Genomic DNA, 24,456 nt, shown 5'->3' with positions numbered 1-24,456 from the left:
CCGTCTGCAGAGCTGCGTTACCCGCTCTAGCTGAGCTGGGAATCTGCCGCGCTCGTGATTTATTCATATTTTATTTTATTTGCAGATATAGTGATATGCTATGACGCACTGATGTCAGGCAGGCTTGCTAGCTGCTTTTAGTCCCCTTTTGACCATGAAAAGGAAAAAATGCCTCGTATTTCAATTTCAAATGTTGTATTTTAAAAACGAAAATCAAATAACCATTCGTTTTTTGTTTTTTAATACCTGTTTATGAAATGAAAATTGAATGAACGAAAAAGTACACGGACCATAAAGAACCCAACACACCAGAAACTCCTCTTGTATCACAGAACGTTCAGACAAAATTGTGATTTTATTTTCTATTTGGACATTTTAAAGATTAGTTTTTGGCCATTATTTTTGACAGGACAGATGAAGACATGAAAGGGGAGAGAGGGGGGGAACGACATGCAGCAAAGGGCCACAGGTTGGAGTTGAACCTGGGCCCGCTGTGTCGAGGAGTAAACCTCTATATATGGGCGCCTGCTCTACCAACTGAGCTATCTGCTATTTGGATATTTAGTTTGGATGAGAAGATCGTCACCACTCATGTCTGGTAGGTAGATGATGCTACCTTTAGACAGAGCCAGGCTAGCTGTTTCCCCTTGTTTCCAGTCTTTATGCTAAGCTAAGCTAACGTTTGCTTGAAGGGAACTTCATAATTAATGTACAGACGAGAGTTGTATCGATCAGAACATTAACTTTTAGAGAGAAATCAAATAAGTGTGTTGAAGTTTTTCTTATCAGATCAGTGGACGCAGTTTATAACAAAATCAAATGGAAAAGATTTCTGAGTATTTTAATGTTTTCTGTATTTAGTTTTGTGTTATTCACTAGATTAAAAGTCCAATTACTGATGATGTTTTGGCCATCTTATAGAGTCAGACTGTGCATGCTTACATGCTCACCGTAGCACAGGTATATTACAGGTTTGTCCATTTCATCTCAGGTTAATTTATCTCTACAGTTAAACACAAATCAATCAATACTGTTGACACGGTAAAAAGCTGTTTGTCTTCCCTTTTGCCAAACACCTATACCTGTAGCTGTTGATTTCTATAAGCATTTCCTGTGTCAATGCTCCACCCGGGGTTACACACAAAACTGTAATTTTGTCCCGTAAGAGAACATTCATGACTCAAAAGAAAAAGAAACTCAACCCTTTAAAATAAACTTTGTCATTATTTAATCTATTCATCAACGTGTTTATTTGTATATTGGATTAGTATTTTAACTTTGTTTTTATTGTGATTATTTAAGCAATAATATATTATTCACAATTATATAACTATTTGTCCCTTTAGAGAAAACAACAGTCAATAAGTCAGGACCAGACACTGTGACAATATGTCTTTTATTATTTAATGCTTATTGATTATAAAGTGAAGGAAAACAGATGAAGAAGAAGTGCATGGCTCCAGTGGAGCTGCTCAGTGGCCAGCAGATCAGACTGTGGTTGTACTGGGCATCTTCCAGGTATGAATGTGGAACTGTGTGAATGTGATCAGGGCGTTCCTGCAAAAGAGAGGCTGCCTCTCAGTGAACTCCCCCTGAATAAATAAAGGTTAAATAAAAAAATAAAAAGAAAGAACCCAACACACCAGAAACTCCTCTTGTATCACAGAACGTTCAGACAACATTTGGATTTTATTTTCTATTTGGACATTTTTGAAGAGAAGATCTTCACCACTCATGTCTGGTAGGTGGATGTTGTTACCTTTGGACAGAGCTGACAGGCACTATTCAGGAAACTAAAATGGAAAAGATGTCAGAGTATTTGAATCTTTTCTGTATTTCATTATGTGTTATTTACTAGATTAAAAGTCCAATAACTGATTATGTTTTTGTCCAGCTCAGAGAGTCAATTTCCTTCTAACGTTAAAACTCAAATGTGAACTGTTTCCTAACTCTTCCGAAAATAAACAAGTGAAAGTGAGTCTGTCAGCGGAGAGCTGTTTCTGTCTGCAGAACAAACTGAAAGTGAATCAATGATAGAGATTATAGATGAGCTGTAGTGAGATCATGATGGCGGGAAGCCTCACAGGTTCTTGGCGCACAGGAAAGGAAATATTATTACTGTAGTACGGTCACATGGCGCATCGTTCCAGTTCCTTCCTGTTGAGAGAGTTTCCAGAGAGTTTTAGGCCCCGTTTACACGAAGGGAAGACGCAGATATTTTCCTGCCGTTTGGCCTCTCATTTACACAAAAACCCTGTTTTTAATCACAGAAAACGATTATTTCTAAAAACTCCGGCCAAAGTGGAGATTTTGGAAAACTTTGTTTGTACGTTTGCATGTAAACTGAGACAAACGGAGGTTTAGGCAGCCGAGAGAGAAAGAGGACGTAATTGGTTGCTGTTGTTGCTATTGTCGGGATTCTGATTGGCTAACGTGGGCTTGAGCTTCTCGTTACACCGCCACCTACAGGTCTGGCGTGCTCTTGACTGCGTTGACGCCATATATACACGGGTACATGTAAACAAACACTTTTCTGAAAACTGAGAGGTTGAAATGTCCGTTTATGAAAATAGCCAGCCACGTATAAACGTAGTCTTACTGTCTTAACTTTTTATCTTTCAGACTGGAACATACAACCACCTGCAATAAGTTTAGAGATAATTTGTGGATCATCATGTTTATTTAAAAGACAAGATATTTCATATGTTGTTGGTTTTTACCCTGATAGTTCATCTCAAGACAGTTCTCTTCTCCATCAAAGTTGTCAGGCTGCCCCACATCCCAGTTTTTGTAGTCAATTGTGGATCCATCAGACCACATCCACACGCCCTTCTGGAGGAGAAAGATTGGTTCAAAGTCAAAGTGAAATCAAAAGAGCATCCTCCTTTTTTCTGTTTTATTTAGTGTAATTTTCCTCTGTTTTTTATTTCTTTCATCAAATTTCATTTTCTCGATAGCTCGAGAGACGAGTGACATCACTTCCTGTGATGATAAAAGTCTCACCTTCACTGAGTCAAAGCCTCCAATCCAGGCCCGTCCGTTTGCACCGGTCACTTGCTTAATGTAGGTTTTGAGGAATACGTGTTCCTCTTCTGAGTGGACTGAAGCCAGATTCCCACCGGCGGCCTTGCAGAAGTTCTAATGGAGAAAATATAATAAGTAAAAAACATTTAAGAAAAAAACATAAACCTAATCACAATTTTAACAGATGCAATCTCAGGACATTTCATTTTCATACTGACATAGCTTTGGACAATGCAGGACTTTTACTGTAACAAAGTATTTATATTTTTAGAGACTGTCCTCCCCCCAAAAACAGTCCCATAAGTTGGTTGTTCAAGCAGCAATTAGGACTCATATTTAGGTTTATAGTGGCGGCGCCCTCTAATGGCCATAGAAGTTATGACGCCAGCAAATTAGGAAGTGATTTATTTTTTGCTCCTGTCATAACTACTATGGCCACTAGAGGACACCGCCACTAGAAATCTAAATATGAGCAGGACAGTCTTGATAAATCTGCTGTACCTCTGCATCGATCCAATTCTTTCCTTGGAAGTTGAAACTGAAACAGCGAGAGCCGAACTGAGTCCAACCAGGAGGACAGGGACTTTCAAGACAATGTTGGAAAAAAGAGAAAGTTAGATTCTTGTTACGTAGCAGTTTGTATTTTTTGTTGCGTGTGTGTGCCTCCTCCCTCCCTTCTCCGGCTTGGTTGGTTATTGCTTGTGCTCACTCAGCTCCCTGGATATAAAGTCATTGTGCCGGCCGGCAGCAGACTGAGTGAAGCATGTGAAGCTCGCTTTTTTTTTTAACTTCTGTGAGGCAGTGTTGCGTGTCTTCTGTTTGTATTATTAATAAATTATATAGATAATTTTGCTACAAGCTCCTCCCATCCTTCCTTCAGAAACCTAACATAATTCTTTTCTCCCTAATCCCTATCAGGACTAATAGATCTTTCTGCATGATGCAATCAGTCAAGAGCAGATGTACGGGAAGTTATCATCTGGGCGTACAGCCAGGGACACCGAGGTCAATGGCCTTATGTGGTCCCTAATGTTAAACACATGATGTACTGATATGGCCCCCATCCTCCCAAATGTATAAATGACTCACATGCTAAAGAATGTCTTCAGTTTCTCTGCAGAGTAACTCAGGTCTTTGGTTGAATAAAGATCTAATGTTTTGCAACATATTGGTCTCCCTGAAAATTCCTTGATTAGTAAAATCTGCAAGTTTAAAAATCCAAGACAAACCAACATGGAGAAGAGAGGAAAAAGGTGCACACAAACGCACACAAAAAATACAAACCCATATGTAACACTGTATGAACAAACAAGTCAAATACATAAGATCAACGAGTCAGAGATATTGTACTGACCTGGGCAGGAGGTTTGTCCACGACACTGTGATCACAAAAAAACATTAAAAGGGGTGATAGAATGATTATATAGGGTATTTTACACTGTTCCTTAAGGTCTCCTAATGGGGTATGTAACATTGGTTGGGCTGAAAAATGCCCGAATACTATTTTATTAGGCCCTTAACTACCCTGTGAATATGGCTCTATTTGGAACAAGAGCTTTTCTTCCAAATATGGTATGCTCATGAATATTCCGAATGAGCTACGTGCTGATTGCACTGCAAAGTTATACATTGTTTGTCAGGCTATTTTGTTATTAAATTCACTTCTGAGACTTTTTTAAGCGAGAAATCAAGTATATAAAGCTCAAATATGGGCCGTTTAGCATATAGCAGATGAACAATGTATACAATTTCTGAGATCTGCCCGACCTAGAGTCAGAAGACTAAATGATCTCAGGTCAGTTGTGTAGCCTATGCAAATGTTGGGGCGTGACAAAGAGAGAGACTAGAGCCAAATGAGGAGGAGCCGCAATAGTTGACGTCAACTATGGGGCTCGTTGAGATTTGCCCGTTTTCAGAGGCAGTTTCAAATAGTGAGATTTGCAGAGAAAAGAGGTGTCAATGGGATTTAGAGGTTCTATGCATGTCCTAGTTACCCACTAAACTGTCATTATTCAACTATGACAAGGTAAAATCAGTTTTGCATTCTATCACCCCTTTAAACACGAGCAGTCTAATTACAAAACTACTCAACTCAACTTTATTTACATTCATGGCAGTTTGTGTAAATGTGACGTTATTTTAATCTATTGATACGTGTTCACGGAGACGTTTGTTGTTTTTTATGTGGTGGACAACACGAAAATGTGAAATAATGTATTTCAATGAGAAGGATATTTTGTGGCCACAGGGGATGTCGTCCCGCGTGTGGCGTTTTGTCCCGCGTGTTACTGTGGCACGTCTAATTCAGATAGATGCGCGTCCACGGCTTTCCTCAAAAGACCGCGAGGTCGATCACAGATTTACTGATGCCAACATGGAGAATACGCGTTGTACATACTTTACACAGAGTGAGCAGCAGCTTCTTGTGGAAGTATGACGACGTGAAATACATTATTTGTTTAAAAAGAAAAGAAACACGGCCGCTGTAATGAAACAGCGAGAGAAAGCAAGGCAGACGATCACGGACCGACTGAATGTGTAATTGTAGCCTAAATATATACATTAACTGACCACGGCTCTGAAATGAAGCGTCATAATCATACCATTCAAGGATTAGGCTACTAATCATTTGCACAAATTAACAGTTGTACTCTTTGCCTTAAAAGTAAGCAGAAGATAATGTTACTCAGGAAATTTACAATGCTAGAATATGATGCTTAAATATCTCTTTCACTCTGTTCCTCCCTCTCTCTCTCATGGGCTAAAATATAAGTTTCCTAAGTCATATTAACTTCCACTGCTCGCTTTTAATGCAAAGTGTACAATTGTTCGTTTTTGCAAATGACAGTGACTCATTGAATGGTTTCAGTTAAGAGCAGTATTTCATAAATGTATATTTTTAGACTATCATTCAGTTGGTCCGCTATTATCTGCCATGCTTTTTCTCACGTTTCATTTTTTTTTTTTTTTTTATAGAGGCAGAGTTTCCTTCTCTACATATTATATGCCTTGCTCCCTGTATATATAGACATATAAAATAAAGACACTGAAGAAATTGGTCTCTAAAATCTAGAAACTATGAAGATAATTAAGTGATAAATTCCATGCACACTTACATGAATGAAACAGAGTGTATTCACCAGTTATTTCCCCCCAAATATAAGGTCAAAAACCATTGAGGTGTCCTCTCCCTGTTGTTACATGAATGTACAGTAGCCTACATCACTAGATAGTTACTGGTCCAGTGAACTAAGACTATCATTTGGGAGGATTGTACAATTAGGATATGTTCTTAAATTGTACAATTCTCCCAAATTTTATTCCCAGTTTACTGGACAACATAAATTGTGTGCTAAAAATGCCAAATACAATGCACATGGAAGTGGAACAAACATGATCCTTATTGTTAAAGAATTTAAAACAAAATTAATCAACTAAAATAATTCAAGGTGCATTGGTCAACTATAGAAATGTACAGCATTGTATGTATTGCTCTTAGTAACAGACTTCATTTAAAACACATTTGAAATTTCATCAGCCTAATTATCTCAACAACTGCCATAATATATTCATCAAACTTCTAACAATATGAACAGCAGTCTTCATACAGCAATATAACAGTAACAATGACTGTCACATGAATAATTATAAATAAAAAAATAATGGTCACAACTTTAAATAATAACAGTACTTAAAATAAACAGCAAAATGCACCTGTTGTATTTTAATCCAGGCTGATAATAACAATAGGGTAAAACCACTGCTGGGTGATCAGAAAAGGCTCCAGGATTAAATAAATCCTGGCTGTTAGCCTGGTCGGGAGCAGGCTAGCTGTACAGAATAAATCTCCATGGTGATTTATGTGCCTCCGCTTTCGTGAAACCGAATCAAGGCTAAATTCATCCAGGATAACTGGGAAATCCCGGCTTAATCCCTTATCTTGGTTTTGTGAAACAGGCCCCAGGTTGTATATATACACACACACACACACACACACACACACACACACACACACACACACACACACACACACACACACCTGGTCAAAAGTTTTAGAACACCCCAATTTTATTTGTTTTTTATTGAAATTTTAGCAGTTCAAGTCCAATGAATAGCTTGAAATGGTACACAGGTAAGTGGTGAACTGCCTGAGGTTAAAAAAAAAGTAAGGTTACCCAAAACTGAAAAATAATGTACATTCAGTATTTTACAAAAAGTCCTTTTTCAGGGAACAAGAAATGGGTTAACAACATAAAGCTGTTCTGCAGCAATGGAGGTTGATCAAGCTTTGAAAGTTGGGTCTACCAATTCCCCCAGGTGTTCTAACTTGTCTGGATTACTTACAACCCCCTCTGTTTGGATAAAAGTATTGTTGGAACACACTGTGGTACCGTACCCTCGTGAGCATTATATGAACAGTATTGTGCAGAAAGTAGTGTGTTGCTATAAAAATGGTGGGAAAATGGCAATTATCAATGGAAGAGAGACAGACAATCAAAAAAAAATTTTTTTTAAAAAAAAAAGAAAGAGGGGAAAAAGTCAAGGTGTCAGTGAATACAGCATTCTTCACCATCAAAAGGCACTTAGAAACTGGGGGAAACTCTGACAGGAAGAGGTCTGGCAGACCCAAAGCCACAACAGAATCAGAAGACAAGTTTCTGAGAGTCAACAGCTTGCGTGATAGGCGGCTCACAGGACAACAGCTTCAAGCACAGCTTAATAGTGGTCGTAATAAGCAAGTCTCAGTTTCACCTGTAAAGAGAAGACTTGGAGCTGCAGGTTTGATAGGTCGAGTTGCAGCAAGAAAGCCATTGCTAAGACGTCAGAATAAGAAAAAGAGGCTTGCCTGGGCCAAGAAACATCGTCAATGGACTACTGAAGACTGGAAGAAGGTGCTATGGACTGATGAATCAAAATTTGAAATCTTCGGTTCATCACGCAGGATTTTTGTACGCCGTCGAGTAGGCAAAAGGATGGTTCCTCAGTGTGGGACATCAACTGTCAAACATGGAGGAGGAAGCGTGATGGTCTCGGGCTGTTTTGCTGGATGCAGGATCGGTGATTTGTATAGAGTGAAAGGCACCCTGAACCAAAACGGCTACCACAGCATTTTGACCCAAAACATAAGTCCAAGCTATGCCAGAACTACCTTAGCAAAAAAGAACAAGATGGTAAGCTTAAAAACATGGAGTAACCAGCACAGTCACCAGACTTAAACCCCATGGAGCTGGTTTGGGATGAACTGGACAGAAAAGTGAAAGCAAAGCAACATACAAGTGCCACACATTTATGGGAACTTCTGCAACAGAGTTGGGAAGAACTTTCTGAAGAATATTTGATTTCCATTGTAGAAAGAATGCCACGAGTGTGTTCAGCTGTTATATCTGCCAAAGGGGGCTACTTTGAGGAGTAAAAAATTTAGAATACATTTTGGTTTATAAATTGATTCCATGATTTCTTTTTTAACTTAAATTGTTCATTTGTTCTATTCTTTCATTTCAGAGTACATTTAGACATTTCATTACAAACAGACATTAAACTGCAAAAATTGGGGTGTTCTAACACCAGTAGTGTACATACATCAGAGTGAGATTTGGTGGGGCGAAAAAATGTTTTGCCGCGTACAAAGCAATTTCTTTTGGCTCATTCAGCATCATTATCATACAGCAAAAAATATATAATAATAATATTGTTGTGTGGAGCAGGGGATAATGGACCCAAATGCAGGGAGAGGCAGGCAGGCAGGAAAAGGTTGAACATAACGATTTATTCACAACAAAAAAGGCAGAGTCCCAACAAACTAGAGTACCCAAAAAGGCATAGGGAAACACAAGGTGTCCAGAGGAGGAAGGCAAACAAAAGGAACAAAAGGCAGAGAAGTGCTGAGCAGGGGCCTGTTTCACAAAAGCAGAATTTATAAATCCAGGATAACTGATAAAGCGAGGCTTGACCTAGTCTAATCTGTGCATCCTGGCTTGGTGCGTTTCACGAAGGCCAAGCCAGGCTGAGGAGGAGCGACTAGGTTGAGCCAGGCTGAACTAATTCAGATAGATGCGCGTCCACGGCTTTCCTCAAAAGACAGCGAGGTCGATCACAGATTTACTGATGCTAAAAAAAAATGGAGAAGACACGTTGTGCATACTTTACACAGAGTGAGCAGCAGATTCTAATGGAGACATATGAGGAAGTCAAAGACATCATTAATAAAAAAGGCAACACAGCCGCTGTCATTAAACAGCGAGAAAAAGCGTGGCAAACCATTGCGGACCGCCTGAATGCGTAAGTAAGCCTATTACCCCAAAAATATATATTTACTGCACTGAAACAGTTAGGCTATATTAACACCATTCATTTAGTACTTTATTTGCAGAGATTAACAGTTGTACATCACATCATCCTTAAAAGTCAGCAACGTAAGTTAATTGGCTTGTCAATGTAGCATGAAGATTAAATAGAGTATAGGCCTACACAGTAACGTTAAATTAAAATACTCAAATGATACGCGCTCTCTCTCTCTCTCTCTCTCTCTCTTTCTAAGTATACATATTAACGTGCAAGGCTGTTACTTGTTATGATAGTCTGGCGGTTTTAATGTAATTTCTGTTACTCATGTTCACAGAGCAAACATGACTGGCCAAAAGAGGACCTGGCAGCAAGTCAAAATCAAATACAAGAACATCTTGCAGACTGGTAAATGTTTAATGTTAGTGAAACAATGTAGGCCTACTACAAATGAGGTGTATAGGTTACTCGTAAGGGGACTGCTCATATTTGATATTATTTTGTACTGATTTTAGCAGTAAAAAAAAGGACACATAGGTCTGGCACGGGGGGTGGCCCAGCTACCCCAGAATTTACCCCAGCAGAGGAGGTGGCCCTCGACCTGAACAAAGGGAGGCCTATAATTGAAGGAATCCAGGGTGGGACCTCCACCGACTCTGTCCCACCCACAGAAAGTGCCCACTTCATACAAGGTAGGCTACATTATTCCTATACTGTAGTAGCCTGAATATGAAACATAATAAACCATTTAGCCTACAAGATATCATGTGGACTGTCTGACATTGTCTTGCAGTGTCTGGCAATACTATCACTCTTCTGGAGCCCCTTTATGATGACCTAGATCCGGTGAGTATTAATTCTTAATGCCCCCCCAAGGCCTGGCCCCTGTCAAACCTTTGTCAATACAATTCTGTGGAATCTGGTATAGGGTGAAGGCACATCTGCTGCACAAGACGAGGAGGAAACTATTTCAGTGGATTCAAGAAGACAGGAGGTACAGTATCATGTCACTCTTGTGGAAATACTTATTTAGTACATAATGGATTATAGTGATGTGGTGCTCATAGCAAATATATTTTTAATAGGACCCAGACACTGTGCAGGCCAACACTCAGCCTGCCAACATCGTAAGTATTACCCTGAAGAACAAATTCACACCATGCACAATTCCTGCTGTATTTAAGAAAGTCTCACAGCAGCCAAGTCATAACTGATATGTGTTCTACAGAGTTCCCAAACAGTCAGGTCCCTGTACACAACACACCTACAGAAACAAATAGATTTGGCAGAGATAAAAATTCAGTTAAAGAAACGAAAAATGCAGGAAATGGACCTTGATATGCAAATCAAAAGACAAACCCTGAGGAAACTGGATTTGGAAATCAAGAAACTGGAGAGAGAAGTAAATGATCATTTAAATGCATACTTTAAGAATGACAGCAACACAATGTATTCATCTTTTTTTGTTCTTTCCCCAAGCTCGCAGCAGACAAGTGAGACATCTACAAAATAAAAAGGTCAAAAAACATTGTGGTGTCTTTTCCTTGGTATATAGGCCTACTCTATACAATTAAACCAAAAACAAATGTCCACTTCAAAAGCCAAATGAAACATACATAACTCAGGAATCAAAAGTAATTGGCAACGTATTGGTCTCTGACCAGCCTGCCATTGACAGTGTCTTGGAATATTGCTTCATTGTCCCAGTCCATATCCAAGGCTACTCTGGGAGCCCTTTCCTTCCTCAGGCAGGCAATGTTGTGCAGTGCAGTGCAGGCAACAGTGATGTCACAGGCCCTCTCTGGGGTGACTCTTAGGTGGTGAAGGCACTGGGAAACGGGACTTTCAAAAGGCCAAATGCCATCTCGATGGGGCCCTTGATCTTGCATGGGCAAGATTATAGGTGTGCTGTGCTGCTGTCTGGGGTCTGCAAATGGAGTCAGAAGAAATGGCTGACATGCATAGCCCTTGTCACCAAGCAAAACACCAGCATATTCCCCTGAGAACACAAAATGTAATAGTTAGAACAAGAAGTATAGGGAAACTGTTGACACTATCATGATGTTCAAGGTGCTTATCAATAAAATGCCTGGGGCTTGCCTTGTGAAAGTCGCTGGAAAATTGTAGAGGCCCTAAAGACTCTGGAGTCATGGACCGAGCCAGGCCACTTCGCCTCTACATTGCTGAAAGTGCAGTCAGCATCACAGATCATCTGAAACAATAGGTTGTGTCAAGGTCATGTCATGCTCAGAATTAATTTAGGCCTATGCAGTTGACAGACAACATAAGTAGCCTACTTACCTGAACATTGATACTGTGGTAGGATTTTCTATTCACAAAGTCTCCCCTCATGAACACCTGAGGGGCGTTTTATTCTAATGTGAGTGCAGTCCAGTGCACCTATCACATTAGGGAAACCTGTAACACGAAATAATGAGTAATGGCCTACTGTGAAAGTAACACGATTCTGTAATCTGTAATTCATGTTAGGCCCACCTGCAATTTTGTAGAATTCCTCCTTAATGAAGCATGTTCGTTTGTGTCCAGGAAAGGTGATGAAGATGTTCAGGAATCCTTTAAGCGCTAAATACATTTGTCTGATTGAACGGCAAACTGTGGCTTTGCTCAAATTTTCGGCATCTCCAACTGCATATAAAAATATGCCACTGGCAAAGAACCGTAGCCCTATACACACCGTCTGTGGGATGGTGAGGGCATGGCTCCGAGATGTGCGCGGTGCTGAATTTTCGGACCCAGCAGTCTGCACAGATAGCGTATGCCATCTCCACAAAATCTGTATCGCTCATACAGATGGCTGTGTCAAAAGCCAAAGGGTCCGACCCGGTCCGAAAACATCTTTCTCGTCGGAAAGCTCTTCTTAGTATTAGTGCTTCTTCGTCCATTACGTCGTCTATGAATGGGCACGCCATAGTAAATCGAAAAACACACACGCAGCCAGGGATCTTTTTTATATTGTTCATATAGGCCTATTAATGAGTTTATCGAAAACAGCCTTGGAACTTCAGCCGCCATTTCAACTTTATATAAACCTCAAAAAACACAGTGCAGACGTCTTCATAAATGTAGGCTATAGTTTAACAGTAATGAATATCAATAGGCCTACCTATAAAAAGTAATAGGCTAATGGTTGTTAAATTAATAACAGGAACATTTATAAATGTCAGGATAGCAATTGCTTTATTCGCCAAATGTAGAATATAGATCCGCCAATCTGACGTGGTGATGATTGTTGAAACTAATAATTTAGGCTATAGTCCAAAAAATGAGTATTATGTTGACAGAAATGATTCTACAATTCCTATTTAACTCAAACGGTATCGAACATAATAATAATAAGAACAACAAACTTGTGGTAAACTGTGAAATTTATTAACTATTAATTTGAAAAGTGACGATAAAAATTTGGCGCGTCTCCACCCGTCCAACGTCCGTAATCAGCTATGAAAACATGGAATAACTAGGCCTATTAAAGAACACATTCATTTCGTTGACCAGAGTGACTGCTAAGTGAACAGAAAAGGCTCCAGGATTAAATAAATCCTGGCAGTTAGCCTGGTCGGGACCAGGCTAGCTGCACAGAATAAATCTCCATGGTGATTTATGCGCCTCCGCTTTCGTGAAACCGAATCAAGGCTTAATTCATCCAGGATAACTGGGAAATCCCGGCTTAATCCCTTATCTTGGTTTTGTGAAACAGGCCCCAGGACGCCAACAGACAGGACGAAACACAAAACAATCTGACAAGACACAAAGGGAAACACAGAGGCTAAATAAACTAGGTAATGAGCAAACACAGGACAGGTGACAGCAGGGCTGGGGAACAGGTGGAGCACATTAGACAATCACACAGGCGGGAAAACACAGGAAGCAGAACTAGACATGACAAGACAGAAAACGGACTATCACAATAAAACAGGAAACAGAACATAATACAAAACAAGACCAAAAATCACTCAATGACAAGGAGACAAAACCCACAGTACAGAAACAATCCATAGGGACATACATTAAACAGAAATATACAAATAGGGAAACAGAACCTAATACAAAGAACAGGAAAACAGGATAACACATAAGAGGGAACAGAAATACAAAGCAAAACACTGAAACCATGACAAATATATACACACACACACACACACACACTAACACAAACACACGCCAGTGGTTCTCAGTGTAGGGACCAGGGTCCCAAAGTTAAATTAACATTGGCCTACCAAAGGGATCTACTAGGACCACTGAAATTTTAAAGAATGAGAACCACTGATTTACATAAATTCTAATCCTTCAAAACTAAATAAATAGAAATAACCATTTTTGGGCACCGGGGGGAATGGTGGCCAAAGACCAAACCTCATTAGATTAGGCAGTGAGGGAAATTCATTCTTCAATCAAGGTCTTTCCCCACCACAAGGTCCAGCAGAAAATAGACTGAAAAATACCAACAGCAAGACAAAAGACACAGCTCATTTTGTGCATGTGTTATATGACAGCCTTTCTCAAACTTTTTTTGTGCCAAGGCCCAGTAATGTTTGGCCCTGTGCCCCACTTACTGTATGTCATTTTTTGGGAAAAGAAAGACTATTACATGTAGGTGCTAAATAACATCTGCAAGCATTTAGAGATACACAGAGGTTAGAGAAGCACAATAGTGGCCCAAAGTTTCCCAGTATCTGCCCCCCTGGTGAGCTGGCACAAACATCTGGACCAGTCACAGCTGCATGGCCTGGCAACCTAATGGCATAGGTTTTGTTTTCAGATTTTGTGAGGAGACATATAATTTTGAACATTAAACACTGAATTTTTATGCACCTATTTCTACCCTTTTCTACATCAATTTATGCTGGAAACAATTGAAAATATAGAACAATAAGACCCTCAGGCATTCTGTATTACTTTCATCTATTCTCATGTAGACCAACTTTTTCTAATTGAATGTTATCTCTGCTGAGTCAACACATATGTAGGCCTAATTTACCTCCTCTTTTGCATCTTTTGTTGAGGAAGTAACCTCTTTATATGTGCATGTGGCACTTATTCATGTGAATCATACATCATTTTAATTAATTTATAAACCCCTGGACTTCAATAGCTCAGATGTGTTTCAGCAAGATGTACAACTTTGTGCACATTCAAAATGTATGACTCTACGTCATACAGTTCCTTAGCTGTGAAAGGGGGCATGGCCAAAGCATAGGGGTCGAGACAAGGCTTTACCAAAAAAAGGAAGTCTCTGCTGAGTTCAATGATAAGACTCTACCTTAAACGCATCACCAGTAATGAAAGGGGGCTTGGCTTAAGCATAGGGGGGGCGGGCCAAACCATCACCAATGAATAAGGAACTCTCTGCTGAGTTCAATGATACCTCACACAAGGGTCTGCCTTAAACGGGTCATTAGTTATAAAAGGGGGCGTGGCTTAAGCATAGGGGGCGGGCCAAACCATCACCAATGAAGAAGGAACTCTCTGCTGAGTTCAATGACACCTCACACAAGACTCTACCTTAACCTGTTCAAATGTTATGAAGGGGGCGTGGCCTGAGTAAGTAGGTGTGGTTAAAGTGTAGGGGGTGGAAAAGCGCTATATAAATTCAATTTATTATTATTATTATTATTATTATTATTATTATTATTATCACATGTAGACCACACATTATAAGTTTCATGTAAATTGGATGATGTTTGTCATATAAGGCTGCTTTCCTGTTGCCAGCGGGGGGCGCTATGACGACAAGTCAATTTTGGCCTATAAATGTCCTTAGGCCTGGACCCTTGTCAATTGTGACATCAACAAACAAACATCAAAAACTATACTACCTTAGACACTGTGCAAAGGTCATTAACGAACAAAATAAAAAGTAATGGGCCTAAAACGGACCCTTGTGGAACTCCACATATTATATCTTTAAACTCAGATATTTGACCATTTATTTGAACAAACTGCTGTCGATTGTTGAGATAACTATTGAGCCATTGATGAGCTAGACCCCTAATGCCAAAGTTGTATGATTTTAACAATAGCAGACTATGATTTATAGTGTTGAATGCTTTGATTAAGTCGATGAAGACCCCCACTGTGTGTTGCTTATTCTCAGTTGCAGATGTCATTTTTTCTATGAGTTCAATTAACGCCAAAGCTGTTGCTCTTTTTGCTCTAAAGCCATATTGTTTTTCAGTAATTCATTTATGTTTTTCTAAAAAAATATTTAGTTTTTTCAAGGATTTTAGAAAACTGAGAGAGCAATGACACTGGTCTATAGTTATTAAAGTAATGTACATCTCCCTTTTTGAAAAATGGAACAATTTTGGCGACCTTCATCTTCTCAGGAAAAACACCCAAATGTATAGACAAATTAAAAATAAAAGTCAGAGGATTAATAATGCAGTCAATGTCCAGTCCGTCAGTATCAGTATATAGTTTATTTTCACATTTGCTAACAATAGACGCAATTTCATTTTCCTTAACCTCACCCAGGAACATGGACTGCATGCTTCTACTTTCCATTCTACAGGTAGCATTTTGACTTTGGTTAGATATATCAATTGATTTGGCAATGTTTTCCCCAATATTAATAAAAAATGTGTTAAATTCATTGGCCACATCTATGCTATAATCTTAACAGTTTCATTGTACACAACATATTCAGGTAACTTAATATGTTGTGAGTTTGGTTTTATTATATTATTTAATATTTTCCATGTTGTTTTCATATTTACTTTTTTATCTTTCAATTGTTTATTGTAATAATCCCTTTTAGTTTCTCTTAAAATTGTCGTCAATTTATTTTTGTATGCTTTATATTTGGCCTCACAATTAGGTGTCCTGTTTTTTACAAAGTCTTTATACAATCTATTTTTCTTATTACATGCTTTAATTAATCCTAATGTCATCCAAGGTTTATCATTTTTAGGGGGTTTCTTTGACAGCTTTAGTGGGCAAAATGTATCATAACTAGATATATACATGTTTAAAAAGGTTTCATATGCTGTATTCACATCAGTCACATAAACACCTGACCAGTTCTGTTGTGAAAGCTCACTCCTAAAGTCATTTATTGTTTTTCTCGGTTCTCACTCTAAAATATGAAGGCTGATGTGAGCTCTTGTATATCTCAGGTTGCATGTCACATATGGTAAAAACAGGTAAATGATCGCTTAAGTCATTTACCAATAATCCACTTTGAACAATTGTTTGAACATCATTTGTGACAATATTATCAATTAATGTAGCACACGAGCTAGTGATTCTGCTAGGCTGTGTAATTAAAGAAAAAAAGAGATCTTGTATGCAATGCATCTAAGAAATCTGAAGTAAACTTACATTTAGATTGATTGAGAAAATCTATATTAAAATCACCACTTATTAAAAGTGTTTTCTGGTTATTCTGTGTATCAAGTAATTGTTCAAATTTGTCCTGCAAAACATCTATTTTGGATCCTTGAGCTCTATAAATGCAAGCAACAATCACATTCCTGTTTTTTCCCATATAAATTTCAACAGCTACACATTCAAAGATTCCATCGATTGCAATGGACATTTTTTCAAAGTTTGCATTTCAAATGACTGTCAACATACAATGCCACACCTCCTCCTCTTTTTTCTGATTATATTTACGTGGTATAACTTGTATCCTTCTAGTTCAAAGTCTACACCCTTTTCATTACTAATCCATGTTTCAGAAAGTGCTATTATATTGAAATCGACTTGTAAATGTAGTGATATAATCCTTCATTTTATTGAAATTTGCATAAAGACTTCTGATGTTGAAATGAACAAGCAACAGATTGTCCCTTGAATTAACATTTAAATTAAATTCATAGTCAGTATAATATTTAGAGGTGTCACCTGTTTCATTCAACCCATGGCTATCAGGGTCCAGGTCCTTATTAAAATTATGCATGCTTTGCTCTCTAGTATGAAATCTTGTCAGTGTTATACTTATCTAGTTTTAAATAATAACAACAAAAAATCTCCATATATCCAAAGATGTATTCACAAGATAGGTAGAAAACTAAATATTGGTGATTGAACATTCCCTTCCCACTCTTCCCCCACTCATCCCAGGTACAGGTACATGAAAGCACACGGGCTAGAAATTAGCATGTAAACTGTCCGAGCTTACATGACTTTTCTGTCAGCAATTACCTAAAGTCAACGGTTAGCCCAGCCAGGTATCTAGCAAGAGTGTAGCTATACCGTTAGCTAATGTTGTCACTCTCCACAATGCATTGAACAGTAACGTTATCTCCACTAACGTTTTCAGTCTCAATCTATCAGTAGCAGCTAGGCTAACGTTATGAAAGGGGCTAGCTCTATTAGCTAGAGTAGCCTACCAAAAGTTATTACCTCCTCATCAGTAGCTGTTGGTGCATGTAGGATGACGGATGGAACCGCATTCGTTGTCAGTGACTTGTGGTCCTTTAGATTGCTAGGTTTTTCAAAGTTGTCTGGTCTAAAATGATCACTATACATTTCCCACTTGAGTAGAGTCTTGGCTGGTGTCTTGATGTCCAAGCCAGTTGCAAGAAGCCACAGTTGGTTCCTTTGTGGATCTCGCAATGGAAATTTGTGGAAACTTTGTGGTGCCCATCTGTTTGATTTATTTTTACAATTTCTAAATGCACATTGAATCACCATGTTGCCTAGTCCTTAGTTTCCAATCCAATGCTTCAATAGCAATGTACTAGGTTACTACTAGGTTTACATTTTGGCTACTAACCGACGCTAAGTAAAATTCCACCGCTGCTGAGAAACTAGTCCCTCAAAATGTAATGCAATCATTGAGATGCAAGGATAGATATATTTCTAACATTATTTTATCAACAGACATTTACATCGATAGTCTGGCGTTATAATATATTTGCCTCGGGTGTACTGTGGAGTGTGTAAGACTGCTTTTAATGGCAGGCTAGCAGATACTGTTGACTTGCGCTAGCCTAGCACCAGCAAACTCTGCAACTGGAAGGACTGGATCAAAAGTGTTAAAATGTCTCCACTGATAAATAACACACTGACTTGGAAATTTGGTCCTATGTCCAAAATTCTGCACCACCCCTTTAAACACACTGCAGGGGCTCTAATTTGTTTTTTACTTTGTAGGGGGCACTAGCAAGCCATTTTTGTGCGCCTATTCTCAAAACCCTTAAAATACGTAGATTTTCAGCAGGATTGATGCAACCGCCAATTTTGGTGAGTTATTGAGTATGTTAAAGTGGCCATATTATGAAAAAAACACTTTTTCTGGGATTTGGGGTGTTCTTTTGTGTCTCTGGTGCTTCCACACGCATACAAACTTTGAAAAAAATCCATCCATGCTGTTTTGAGTGGGATACGGTTTCTGAATGTGTCCTGCCTTCAGTCTCCGGGTGAGCTGTTCAAAATCGGCACGGCTTGTGAAACGAGCTGGCTAACCGTAACCGTTAGCTCGTATGCTAATGCTAGCATGCTACCTCGTTCTCAATAGAAAAGCACAGCTACAACACACACAAGTTCACTATAATCTACAAAAGAACTACTTACATGTGCGCCCTCATTTAGAAGTCTCCCAGTTAATCCTGCCTTGTAACTGACCAAAGTTGGAGAAACAGCCTTTATTTTACTGTCTCTAGAGTTAGCTAGCTGACATGCTCTACATCTGAGCTACTGCACATGTGCGAGTGCAATCAAAGATAGTACAGAAGAAGAAGAAGAAAAGAGGTCTCACTCTGTAGTTAAAACAGAGACCAGGTGAAAAGAGGATCTGCAGCAATGAGAGAGAGCTGTGCAGTACAACAACAATATGGTGTTTTTTAAAAGTTAAACCATGTAAACCTATTCTGCTACAACCTTAAAATACAATTATGAACCTGAAAATGAGCATAATATGGGCACATTAAGCCCCTCAAAAAGGTGATTCATTTGCCGGGAAAATAATTCCTTCAGTTTCAATAGGGCCTTCGCGCTGTCGGTGATCGGGCCCTAATAAAGAAAATAGGAGAGGCCCTTAGGAGTTTATCGGTGTTTTAAGCCCCCAATGTCTCTCCTTCATACTAGCATTAGGCAATGGTTATGATTAGGGTTAAGGTTAGGGTTAGGCGCCTTCAAGTCAACGGTCGCAGCGCTGCCTGGAAGGAGACGTTTGGGGCTTAAAACCCCATCAAGCCCCGAAGGAGGAGAGGGACACCTTTCTCCATTATTAAGGACAGTGATACACAACCATGAAAAGAGACACGGTGACGTCTACAGTGAAGATAATAATTAAACCAGAGAACAGACTGTTTAGAAAAGCCTATCACATATAATTTGTCAAGAAGCATATAATGATCGACCATATTGAAGGCCTTAGTGAGATCTATAAATATTGCACCAGTCGATATGTTATTGTCTAGGGAGGATCATTGGTACATTTTAGAAGAGCAGTAGTTTTGTCTGAAACCAGAATGATTTGGGGACAGAACGGAGAAATTATTAATATATTTGAATAATCAGTTTTTCAAACATTTTTGCTATACTACTGATGATGGAAATAGGTCTGTAGTTGTTAAGATAAAGTGCATCGCCACCCTTGTGTATTGGTCTAACTCTGGCAGACTTCCACATTGATTGAACCACACAGGTGGATAACGATAAATTAAGTAAATCCGATAAAGGAAATGCCAGTACATGAGACGCAAGCTTAATAAACTTGATCTCCAGGCCGTTAGGATCAGTACCATTGCCTGACTTTAATTCAGAGATTTCCTGCTGAACATCAGTAGGATTTATTATAGCAAATGGGAAGGAGCTGCTAAACCCATCTGCCAGATTAGAGTAGGAAATCTAGAAAATTGTGAGCTAAAGTGTTGGTTAAAAACATTGGCAACCGCAGCAGGATCACTAATAATATCATTGTTTACTTTGATTTTGGTAGAAATGCTTTGAGTAGAATTGTTTAGTAAAGAATTAAGACTTTTCCAAGACTTCTTAGGATTATTGAAGTTATTAGACAGAGATTCTTTTTATAATAATTCGATTTAGCATTTCTTGTTTTTAGTTGTAAATGTATTTCTTAATTGTTTATATACAGACCCATCTGCGGAGTCCTTTGACAGGCGGCACTTTTTAAAACAATGTATTAAATCAGCATCAATCTATGGTAAATGTCAGCCCTTGACCCTTACTGATATCCAAGGGGCATGTTTGTCAGTTACTTTAAGAACTTCAGTGTAGATAAAATTCCAAGCATCTACAACAAAGGGAATGAGGTGAAGCCTATTCCAATGTATATCTAATAAATCTTGGATGAAAAACTCAGTGTTAATATGTTTACTCTGCCTTACCCTTATTACCTTGGGTGGTAGGCAAGGTAATCTAATTTTCCTTACACAGAAAACCATGGAATGATCACTAAAGCAATCGGGTAGAACACCAGATTCAGTGATTCTGTCAGAGTGGGTGACCAAAATCCAGTCTAATATAGATTTGGATCTGTGGTCAACCTGAGTAGGTTCTCTGATTAGTTGAGTCCGGTTTAAGCTTTCAAAGAAGTTTCTGTTGTTTAGAGATGAACGATCTAACCAGTTAATGTTAAAGTCACCAAGTATAATCATCTTGTTTGAGCTACCAACAGATATAATAGTAGTGCGTATGCAGTGTATTGACTCTATAGGGAGTTAGGAGGTGTGTAGATGTTCCCTATGGTCAGCTGTTTATAGACACATTTTAACAAAAAGAAACAGGGTTTACAATGTTTCCCTTGGGGTTACAAGCTCAGATAATAAATTTGAGGAGACATAAGTGGCTACCCCTCCTCCACTAGCACCCCTATCAGCTCTATACAAAACATAACCATCCAGTTTGATTTCCTCATCTGATATTTTATTATTCAACCAGGTCTCAGACAGTGTGATAACACTAGGTTTATTATAGACAAACCAGGCCCTGAAAATATCAATTTTAAGTGGCAAGCTCCTAATATTCAGGGTTTGGACATATATTTAGAAATGATGGTGTGGTTCGGGTCAGGCTCGGGCACATCAGCGCAATAAGGCATTTGTTGTAAAATGGTGCTGCGCTCCTTTAAGAGAGCTCAGTGTGTGTGTGTGTGTGTGTCTGTGTGTGTGTGTGTGTGTGTGTGTGTGTGTGTGTGTGTGTGTGTGTGTGTGTGTGTGTGTGTGTGTGTGTGTGTTAGAGTCCGGATCGGGCCGAATTTTTCTGTGCAAGTCGGGCCTGCGTTCGACAGAGCACGCACAATCACAGACTGGCTGACCATAACAGAATACAGATACCATCTGCTAAATTTCTCACTGTAGTTACATGAAGTGAAAGCCTAAAGTGAAATAGTTATTCATCCAGAAATAATCATGAGTCGGGGCGGCCTCTAGCTCACCAGTAAGAGCGTTCGCCCCATGTTGGCTGCGGCACAGGGTTCGGGACCTGCTGCCCTTTGCTGTGTGTCATCCCCCATCTCTCTCCCCCTTTCATGTTATCCACTTTAAAATAAAGGGAAAAGCCCCCAAAAATAATCTTTAAAAAATAAAATAAAATAAATAAATAATCATGTTAAGTTAAATCCCAGCCCTTAATGATAATAAGATTAGTATTGGCCAATATCATTCTAGTAAAGAAGAAACAAAAAACAGCTCAATAAAGAGGTAGCAGGCGTAGTTAACCATCAAAGAAGAAAACAGGAAAAAAATATTATCATGGCCAAAATTAGGCTAGTCAGCCTGAGAGACAGGTAGCCCGACTACTCAGATGAAATAATTGAGTTCACTTCAAGAGATATATAAGCCTTTCATGCCACAAATAACAGCAACATCGAGATCAAATCAGTTAGTCTTATACCTCAAGTTAAATGAGACGAGTGAAATCAATCATTCTGGGAGTGATATAGCACCTACAAACATATCGCTAATCTAATCTAATGTTTCAGCTTACAGTTTTCACTCAGTCTACATTAAAACTAGTAACATTATTTAAAACTAGTAACATTATTTAATAACTGTCTCATAATCTTACATGTTGGGAAACCACTGCATTATTCTTCATGTGCAACACATAGAATTGCTTTTTAAATTAATAGTTGCATAGTTTTTACTTACAGATGGAGCCAACAGTCCGATGGACAAACAGAGCAACAAAGCAAACGGAAAGCCTGATGCCATCTGTGGAAAGACGTTAAACAAAGTCAACATACTGCAGACAAGGACATAAATGCAGACAATTAATTACTGTGATCAATGAGCCATTTATCAAATTAATGTATCCTGCTAATTATAAGTGTATTATATAGGCTAATATAAATATAGTTTAATATTTAGATTAATATTTAAAGTGTTGTCAAAATATAAAATGTCCTCTCAATGAAATTGTGATAATAAATTGAAATAGAATTACCTTTGCTGAGGTGATGATTGGCTGACACGGAACAACAAGCTGATGACTCTCACTCAGTAAAAGAAGATATTCTCTCTTTATATAGTTAATCTTGATACCTAAAAAACATGTTTGAATCACTGATCGATATTGGTGATGCTTGGAAAGGATCAAGGAACAAGTAAACACTTGTTCCATAAATTATTTACCAGTTAGAGGTGAAACATTGACAAATTGCAGCCTACATGCCAACATAATTGTGGGTTCAACGGTTTTCTTTTCTTTTTTTATTTGTTAGGGACCATGTACAATTTTTAACATAAATGTTGCCATTGCATTGTAACAGAGTTAGCCTTAGGCTAAATTACATCTGCAGTCCCCACTTAAATCAAGTATTGCCTTTTTTCACTGTATACTCATACTCCACCAATACTCAGAGGGAAATATTGTACTTTTTACTGCACTCCATTCATGTGACACAGTTAATGTTTACATAAAAAAATTATATGACGCTGTACTTATACTACTAATCTAGACAGTAGTATGCAAAGTATCTAACTAAATTGACTCCACGTTAATAAACTACAACATTGAAATGCTCTTACTTGATACAGAAAATATGATATTCTATGATAATATAACACTTTGAAAGGAGCTATTCTGCATATTTATTATGATGATGACTTTTGATTTGAAGAATATGTTCCTAATACTTTTACTTGAGCAACATTTTGAACAGGTTATGTACAATTTAAAGTAGCTGTGATAAAACCTCTGCTTAAAAAAACACTTGATCCAGAGGTCTTAGCCAACTTTAGAGCACAGAGATGGCACTGGTGAAAATTACAAATGACCTTCTAACTTCTTCAAACAAAGGACTTGTCTCCGTACTTGTCTTATTAGATCTTAATGCTGCATGTGACATTGACCATCACATCCCATTACATTAACATAGAGACATTTAATTGGCATTAAAATAACCGCACTAAGCTGGTTGAAGTCCTCAGTTTGTTCATGTTCAGTGTTGGGCAAGTTACTCAGGGAGTGTAATATTTTACTTTTTCTTATTGCTCTTTAAAACGTATTAGAACTACCTTACTTAATACTTAGTATCAAATGTTAATTCTGCTTTATTGGAACAATAATTAACCTTACAGGAGGAGTCAACAATCAGCCAAACTGCTTAACTGCAAACATTCTGCATTCAGGATGTACACAGGCCTATTGAGTTCGCTCTGCTCACAGTGACATGTTGGATTATCAAAGCTTTTATATAATGACAATACTTCCAGCTGTTGAAAGTTTTCCTCTCTCTATAATCCTTCTTTTAGCTTTTTGGCTAGTAGCCGAAGTGACCCGCCCTGGCCTGCCACGCCCTAAATTATGACAAGCGTACATATTAACATCCCCACTCGCTCGTTCTGAATTCTGTGGACTATTTTGTACTTGGGAGCTGGCAGCGTAAAGACCGCTTAAAGGGATACTTCACCGATTTAGCATTCAGCTTTGTATCAGTAGAAACCCGATAGTATTTCTGAATGACCGTGCCTCCCTCCCTCATGTCCCCCTGAGACGAGAGATCTCTGCATTTGGGGCCTGGAAAAAATCTTCCGATGACGTAAAATGACGATTTTTGCGTCATCGGAAGATTTTTGGGCCAGAGGCAAGGACTACAGCCAGTAGTAGGATCTACTTCCGTATGTTTTCAACATGCCCACAGGGGGTTGGACTGCCGAGTCTGGCCGAGGTATTCCGAATGAAAACGACTGTCAGCCATCTTGAATCTTCGCTAAA

At 38.7% G+C, this 24,456-nt stretch overlaps 1 protein-coding gene across 3 annotated transcripts; it reads right to left on the bottom strand.

Annotated features, from left to right (window-relative positions):
* Positions 1 to 1,377: 1,377 nt before the first annotated feature.
* LOC120559409 (galactose-specific lectin nattectin-like) lies at positions 1,378 to 22,824 on the bottom strand. 3 transcript variants are annotated; one of them, XM_039801109.1, is made up of 7 exons: positions 22,684 to 22,824; positions 22,389 to 22,451; positions 4,379 to 4,403; positions 3,526 to 3,608; positions 3,004 to 3,138; positions 2,721 to 2,832; positions 1,378 to 1,592 (listed from the first exon to the last, which is right to left on the bottom strand). In XM_039801109.1, exons 2-7 carry the CDS (start codon positions 22,449 to 22,451, stop codon positions 1,579 to 1,581), a joined length of 432 nt encoding a protein of 143 aa, XP_039657043.1. In that variant the 5' UTR covers positions 22,684 to 22,824; the 3' UTR covers positions 1,378 to 1,578. The 3 variants fall into 3 exon arrangements, with proteins under 3 accessions (XP_039657043.1, XP_039657044.1, XP_039657042.1); XM_039801110.1 differs by having other exon boundaries at positions 1,378 to 1,557; XM_039801108.1 differs by lacking the exon at positions 1,378 to 1,592 and adding an exon at positions 1,671 to 2,157.
* Between the last annotated feature and the right edge of the window lie 1,632 nt (positions 22,825 to 24,456).

This window comes from Perca fluviatilis, chromosome 5, assembly GCF_010015445.1.
Source record: "Perca fluviatilis chromosome 5, GENO_Pfluv_1.0, whole genome shotgun sequence".
NCBI classification, from domain to species: domain Eukaryota; kingdom Metazoa; phylum Chordata; class Actinopteri; order Perciformes; family Percidae; genus Perca; species Perca fluviatilis.
Note: the sequence above shows the minus strand (reverse complement) of the source record. Positions and strands in the feature narration are given on the sequence as shown.